This window comes from Stenella coeruleoalba, assembly GCF_951394435.1.
Source record: "Stenella coeruleoalba genome assembly, chromosome: 3".
NCBI classification, from domain to species: domain Eukaryota; kingdom Metazoa; phylum Chordata; class Mammalia; order Artiodactyla; family Delphinidae; genus Stenella; species Stenella coeruleoalba.
Window position 1 is genome coordinate 29,410,228 of NC_137148.1, and position 8,023 is coordinate 29,418,250.

An 8,023-nucleotide genomic window follows, 5' to 3' on the forward strand; every position below is an offset into this window, starting at 1 on the left:
CTTTTATTAATGGCCAAGGAAGAAATCTAATGTTTATTAGAGACCTGGATATATCAGCCTGGCTCTAGGAGATTTTCGGACCTTATTTTAACTAATTCCTATTTTAGAGCTAAAGAAGCAGCCTCAGAGAAGTCACAGTTAAATACTTAGTTTCTTCATTTCTGCCCTAGAAAATGCATCGTACGTGAGCACGGAAGAAACCCTGGGGTGAACGTGAACTCAGCTATGATCCTGGTTTTGAGCTGATGTTTAATCATTTGGAGCCACATGGCAGCACTCAAATCCCTGGTGCCCGGGTCATACATTTAGAGCTTCCAGGCAGTTCTCATCATGATGATGAAATACACATCGGTGTCCGTGGAAGCGCTCACCCCGGCATAGTAGTTCATAAACTCCTCGGGGGTCACCTACAGTGGAAATGTAAGAAACGAAAACAAAACTTTGTTTCTCACCATTTCAGTGGAGGTCCATCTCCAGGACCCGTAAATGGGAGGGAAATTTCAGTCAAGGAGGTTTTTTAGGGACACAGCTGAGGAACAGATCTAGAGCAAGAGAAAAAGGGAGGTTGATGATGGAGTGAGGGGGTGGCCGAGGGGGAGAGGGGAAGAAAGTCTTGAAAATTTCCAAACCAACCTAAATGGAAAGTGAGATACAGGTCTTGTCTTCCTTTAAGAGCAGAAGCCCTTCTGTTCACGTAAGCAAGACTGAAACTCAGAATAAGAAACAAGTTTTCTTTAACCACAGTGAATACCGTCTTTATGTGACACGTCAGAAACATCACCTCATGTCCTTGTGTCAAGACAAGAAATGTTTTACCTTTCAAAAAGTGGAGCTCAGTCTTATGGGTAAGGAAACAGATTTCTTGTTAAACACTCCTGGGCTTCATGCTTTTTTCAGATACATGTTACTCATTCTAGGCACAGAGGAAGTTAAAAAGATACCCCCTGCTCCATGCCCCCTTGGGTTCTCTCTTCTCCCATGCCTGTTTCAACTAATATTTTTATCTGTGCTAGGATTTTACTTTACTTTCCTTCCAGAAAAAAGAAAAAAACTGTTACCAATTTATTCTTTAAGAGGTGGAGGTGAAACGTACACTCTAATTCAACCATATTGGCTGACACAATTGGTTGATTGAGGGAAATAATTGTCCTCTGGTTTGATCTCTATAACCAGTGAATGTAGCCCCAAGTATAGACTTGCTTATACGGGAGAATGCAGACACAATAATAATGGCTGTTTTGGAAATTTATTGTTTTTTCTAGTTAGCCCTCAAATTTCAGTGTCATGAGAGATTGAAAACATCACAAAAAGTGAAATCCGTAAACAATTCAAAACCCCTTTCTCGTCCATAACAGCAAACTCCTCTCCCCCCGAGTCTTTGGGAACATAGCTATCTCTTCCAAGAATCACGTGAGCTGAATGACCCACTTACTCTTTTTGCTGAAATTATAAGTGAACAGAGAAAAAAGTCTCAGGATCCACAGTCCTCTCCCTGTACTGACCTCTTCCACCTGTCTGTCCCCCCAAAATAGCAAAAAGTAGTAGGAAGAAAGGCGTTGAATGGAGTTACTAATTGAGCTGCGCTTATCAGTGTCTGGAAGTAGAATTAAATAATATATGTACATAGCTTTGGTAAAAATTAGAATACCATTAATGTCTATTTTCTTGCATTTCTTTATTTCTGTCCTCCTTTGCATTCCCCGGTTATCCAACCTTAAGCTCCATCTGGAGTTCCTTTATACTGACAGTTCCGTGTGCATTTAAAATGATTCAACGTGGAAAAGTGTGAATCGCATGTCACTTTTCAGAAACATTTTCATTATGTCTATTAAATGGAATATCCCTGTAAAGTCCTTGGCACAATGGCTGGGAGACGGTAAGCACTCAATAAATATTCCTTAGATTCATAATTATGCTAAATGAGGTTCCTGTGCATAATGTGTGTAGTCATTAAATCAGGCACTTCTGAATCTTTTAGAGGCAAGGATCTCAGATACAACTGTGAATAAGAGTCATTTGGGATACTTATTAAAACTGTAAATCCTTGAGCTTCATCTGTTCCCCCCACGCCCAGCACAAAAAAAAATCAGATTCTTCAGTTCTTCAGGGCAGCCAGCAACCTGCATTATGAATCCATTCCCCAGATGGTGAACGTGCACAGAGCTGGGGATTTATGCAGGGTCTGTGAAATTCAGGTGACATCAAATGCTGTAACTGCTAAAAACCCCAGTAACCCTCACGAGTATTTGAGAACCTAATGTGGCTTGCGAAGATAAATGTCAAAAGAAATGGGGTGAGAGCTTTAAATCAGCTGAATCACAACAACTGGCTACTTTGACTTGGGTTAGAGAAAAGGGCAGCTGAGGTTTCCCCAGCAACGAGGAGGAACCACCTGCAGAAAAGAGGTAAATACACCCTGGGATCCCATGTAGAGTTGGGCTAATTTGGGGAAATGGCAGTTGACTCTTTTTCCACTGCCATCTCAGAGATCAAAGGGCAGCCATATGGGAAGAAAACATACGGTTCTGCTGTTTCTGTCCCTACGCGTTTGGCTGCCCGACAGAATCTAGGCTCCTTTTTTTCCACCTCTGCAATCACTTCGGGCTAAAATGAAGGGTATTTCTCTGTCCCTGGCAGGAAAATGTCAGCAGAAAGAACAGAAAGATCTCCTTCCTGCCCTCTTCAACCCTCGCTCATTGGACTCACCACAAAGTTTCACAGAAAAAAAAATTGGGGGAAATTCCCTTCAGGATGAGAAGGCTTGTTTCTTTCTACCATCTCTGCTTCCAGCTCACTGTCCCACTAAATCCTTCCTGTGTGGCTAAGAGGTCAGGAGTAACCCTCCCCAGGGTTCTGCTGCCTCAGCCACGCAGAGAACTCCCTTCCCCATAACCATAACCTTCAGGACACCTCAGGGCAGAACTGATGTTGGGTTAAAAATCCCATTTCTGGGCTTCCCTGGTGGCGCAGTGGTTGAGAGTCTGCCTGCCAATGCAGGGGACACGGGTTCATGCCCCGGTCCGGGAGGATCCCACATGCCACGGAGCGGCTGGGCCCGTGAGCCATGGCCGCTGAGTCTGCGTGTCCGGAGCCTGTGCTCCGCAACGGGAGAGGCCACAACAGTGAGAGCCCCGCGTACTGAAAAAAAAAAATCCCATTTCTGGCTGTTGATAAAAGACAGAGGACATTTCCATCTGAGCCTAGACACAGTTATGGAGGTATAATTCCTTACCCTACCAAGTGACACATTTGTAACTTGAAGACACCAGTTATTGGAGATGCGTGGTTGCTTTTGTCCTTAAGTTCACTGGAGTTTAGAAATGCGAGTTCATCTCAAAGCCCACCAAAGATTAAATCAAAGTGAATTCTCTTATCTGGCATTCCCTTTACTGAACACTTCCCTGAAATGGCATTTCCATGTAGCAAAGTGTGATGACAAATGATGCTCATAAGGGTGTATGAAAAAGGCATGAGCATCCTGAAATGCTCTGTGAATCATGTTCTCTAAAATTGAATTATGGTCTCATCTTGAAGTTAAATGTACGTTATTATCATCAAATTCCCTGGAATTAGGCTAGTTGTGTATGGTACATACGGCAACCATGAAATAGAACATTTAACCAAAATACCACAGTCTTCAGATGATGGGTATTTTGCTGTATGTGGTTCCCCTACCAATATACGTGCACACACACACACACACACACACACACACACACACACACATTTTTACTACTTTTGTTCTCAGCTTTCTAGATAGTCACCAAGGAAACATTTTACTTCTATTTATAAAAAATATGGTATAAGTATTTTTAAGGTTTTTGGTCTGTTTCCCATTTACAATTACAGATCGGATAGAAGAAATTTCACTAGATTAAGCTCTTTCACTCACCACTCCATCTTTGTCATAGGGTGAGTCAAAGTTATCCAGAAATTTCCGGAACACTTGCTCCTCTGTCCATTCTCCGTTTTGGTACTTCGGGTGGTGTTTTGCACTGTACACCTCACGAAGGTCTTCAATTGTTATCACGCCATCTCCAGTCTTGTCTAACTTTCTAAAAGCTTGCATAATTACCTCTTTTCTGGCTCTGGACATTGGAGGCTAGATACGTAGGAAAGAAACACATACACAGACACACACAAGCAGACGAGCTTTTCCTGTATCATCTGTGATGAAATATCTTACTCCTCTCAGTGACGTGCAATTGTTTGTGTGCTGCTAAAGGATGTGCATTATGACAGCTCCACAAGATCCCTGAGCCTGCACTCGGTCTCCTGCCAGCCTCCCCCACGGTGTGCTAACAGCTTCTGAAAACCAAGCCTCACAACAGCCAACCCAAACCACTCGAAAGCCAAACCCAGTAGATGCGGTGATTCATGGGACCACTTACTCTTAATGCGAGAAGAAATCCATTAAAGTCTATTGTTCCATTTCCATCTTTATCAGACCTCTGGAAAAGCTCTTCTGCCTCTTCCTTTTCCATGACCACAGCATAATCATTTAACCCTTTCACAAATTCTTTGAAATCCAGGGTTCTGTTGTTATTGTCATCCATAATTCGAAACGCTCTGAAGATAAAACACACATACAAAAGAAGAAGAAAAAACACAGAGAACAAGGTGTAAGAATAAAGATTTCAGAAGAAAACCACTCTCAAGGTTTTTCTGAAGTAAAAGACAAGTCTTAGACTCTTCTCTGTACCCTCCTCCCAAATCTGGTGAGCCTCTTCCCAGTCTCTCAGAAAAGAAAACAAACCTTTAAAAATATACCGTATGATTCTAATTATATGACATTCTGAAAAAGGCAAAACTTATAAAGGTGGTTAAAAGACAAAGGGAAGGGGAGAAAGATTAGGTGAAGCACAGGGGATTTTGGGGGCAGTGAAACTACTCTGTATGATACTATAATGGGAGATACAGGACATGCATTTGCTAAAGCCCATAGAACCTCACAGTACAAAGAGTACACTTTAATGTGTACATTAAAATTAGTTAGGAGTTCAGGGGATCCCAGGAAGGAATGCAGACCGTGACAAGAGAATCTAACTGTTGTTTAAAAGTTTGAGGCAATCTCACTGAAGGGGGTTGGGGAGACGAAGATGCCGACTTAAGTAACTCTGGAAACGAGTAGAGTTTGTAAGACTAAAGACAAAAAGAACTGCACTTAACCTCTGTACTCTAGTTGACAAAGGTATTTCCTGTGGAGATATGAGTTAACAATTATCATATTGCTATACGGGTACCCTAGCACTGAACAATTAAATGAATGGCTGGTGGATGGCGGCAGCCAGGCTTCTCACTGTTGGAATGGGGATTTATAGCTAAGTTAGGGCAGTAAGCTAGAAGGATCTGATCCATGTGGTAGAGGATTGAGTTGGAGACATCAGTAGGAACTCATGTTATAAACGTAGATGATTAATATATAATGTATACATGATTACATACATATATACATATATATACACACACGGGTTAGTATAAACACATATATTTCCTTGTTCTAGCTAAGAGGACCTGGAAGTAACAACCCAGTAAGAACCAGCACACCTACAGCCTAGATCTTGGTTTCTAATACAATTCTCCAGTAAAAGTATCTGACTTTCTTGAAGAAATCTCTGATCCTAGAATTGGGGCAGGAAATATGCAAGATGAGACTGGAGTACCTTATACCAGAAAGTAAGGGGGATAAAACTCTACACTGATGGGGATACCTCAAAGGGACACAGAAGCCAACTGAAGAGCTGCCAAGGCCAAAACTGGACCAACTGGAGCAATAAGTAGTGTTCAATTATAAACCAAAGTATAAAATGAATATCCATGAGTTAATATTGGTTTAAGTAAATGATTGAATAAATAAATGTGAGAGGAGAGACGTTTCTCCTGCAGAAGAATTTCAAATAAATTATGTTCATTCTCTGTCCTGAAGGAGCAAAGCCTACTCCCCACACCCTAAGTAGGACTCTGCATAGAGACTTCCCTTTAAAGAGTTCAACATGGAAAGGCAGCGGGGAGAGTAACTCTACACTGGAGAAGCCAGACAGGCACTGCCTCAGCCAGGTGACCAAGGTCAACTTCAGTAGGGATAAACCATGTTGATAGCACGCATGCATCCGTGATGTGACATGATGAAAATGGCACTCTACTTCTGTGGTCCTCAAAGAAACAAAATCCCAGTCTAATAATAAGAAAAAAAGGGGGAAGGGGCAGCCAACCCTTGAGCTGAGGAGAAATTTAGGGAAGGGCAAGGCCAGTAAAGGCGAGGTGGCAGAGGGCACGTTCAAGCAAACGGCCAAGGATGAGACGGTGTCTGTTCACGATAAACTGGTTCACGGTGGGAGGGGTGGTAAGGGTGTGGGGTGGAGATGGCATAGATGGCAGGAGGCCTTCAGTTGAATGGGCCAGGAAGTGGACCGTGGGTGGTGGTCATGAAGGGTTTGCACCGAGGACAAGAATGTGGCCCCAGGATGAAAGAGGTAGAGGGTGGAGTGACACAATATTAAAGGGAAGTGGACTGGTCTTCCAGTTGGACTGTGACAGCCTGGCTAGAGCCTGGGCTTCTGACAGAGCTCAGCTTGGTCTGAGATTTGGGGGACTGTGGAAAGTGACATTCCAGAGCTCAGTAGAAGTGAAGCCTGCCGCAGCCTCCAGATGGGAGGTTGGAGGCCCCTGGCGTGGCATCCTGCATTTCCCTAACATATAACTCTCACACCAGGAGGATTCCCATTTTTGTGGCTCTCAGTGTCCTGCGTCTAAATCCTCCATGAGTCCAGGGTAAGCCTTGTTCACCCATGAATCCCCCAAGATGTCACGATGCCTGGCGCATGGCAGGCACTGGATTTAGTCTGTTGGAAAGAGAGAATGCTCAGGACCTGCCCTCAGGACGCTTACAATCTCTTTCCACTCGGGTTTCTCAGTCCTGAGGGCTACTCCCACTCTCAGAGGGCCGGGAACAGAAGCTGTTCTCCTATGGAGCTGGGGGAATCCCATGGGCAGTGAGCTGCTGATTATCTGACAGGCAATTCCGAAGCCCCTGGAAGTGATGGAGACACCAGTGCTACAAGTGGAACTCCAAAACCTGCAACTGCATCTAAATCAGTATTCCTTCCTCCTTCTTCTAATTCGGCCCCTAATTTCTTTAAGATTAGAGAACTTTCCATATTTATTCACACCAAACCTCTGACCCTAAGCTCAGTGAACACTTCTATAGCATATCCATTTCCTTTTCTGGGCATGCAGAAGGCATTTCTCAGCCTCTCCTGAACCCTGCTGGGAGTTTGGGGTTAGTAGGTGCAAACTATTACATGTAGAATGGATAAACAACAAGGTCCTAGTGTATAACATAGAGAACTATTTCCAATCTCCTGGGATGATTTGGCCCCTATTGCCACAGCTTTAGGGAGTGTTTCTCTCATTGCCCTGCTAGGTGTCTCTAATACCTAGACACACTTCTACCTTCACCTCAAGTCGTCCCAGTAGCTGCACTTAAGAACCAAAAATTGTCACAGGGGACCTCAGAGATGAGTGCTTCCAAACTCTGCATTTTACAAACAAGGAGCTGAGAACCCAGGAGGAAGTGAGTGAGTGCCCGAGGCCACACCGCCAGAATTCGCCTCATCTGGCTGCACCCTGCTTTTCTCCTCCATCTTCCCACCACCCACAGCCCAGGTCCTACCTGCCAAGCCCTTTGATACCCGCGGAGCCCCTGGCTAGGCACTGCAGGCGGAGCCTTTCGATGGGGGTCAGTGGTCATGGTGAGTTTCTGCTTGGCCTGGATCGCCATCTCTCGGTCGTGGCGTGGCGTCCCCGCCATCTGAGAGGGAATCCATTCGAGTCAGCGGGGCTCAGGCCTCCTCGCCTGCCTCTGACAGGGCAGGGTGACCACAGCCTCGCTGAGAAGGAAATTCACAGCACGCTCTCTCATCCACTTCACAAGAACCTTCTCAAACCTCCCAGAATTTCCAACTTTCAGCTACACCAACTATGTCCTGTCATATTTATTCCTTGCTTGTCTAGTCCTGAAAGC

At 44.3% G+C, this 8,023-nt stretch overlaps 1 protein-coding gene across 1 annotated transcript; it reads right to left on the reverse strand.

Annotated features, from left to right (window-relative positions):
- Window positions 1-305: 305 nt before the first annotated feature.
- CAPSL (calcyphosine like) lies at window positions 306-7,810 on the reverse strand (the record flags this gene model as incomplete). Its single annotated transcript, XM_079917566.1, is given in 5 exon segments — window positions 306-407; window positions 3,893-4,102; window positions 4,392-4,569; window positions 7,673-7,737; window positions 7,739-7,810. Coding segments are annotated over 5 exon segments (627 nt in total).
- Window positions 7,811-8,023: the final 213 nt, after the last annotated feature.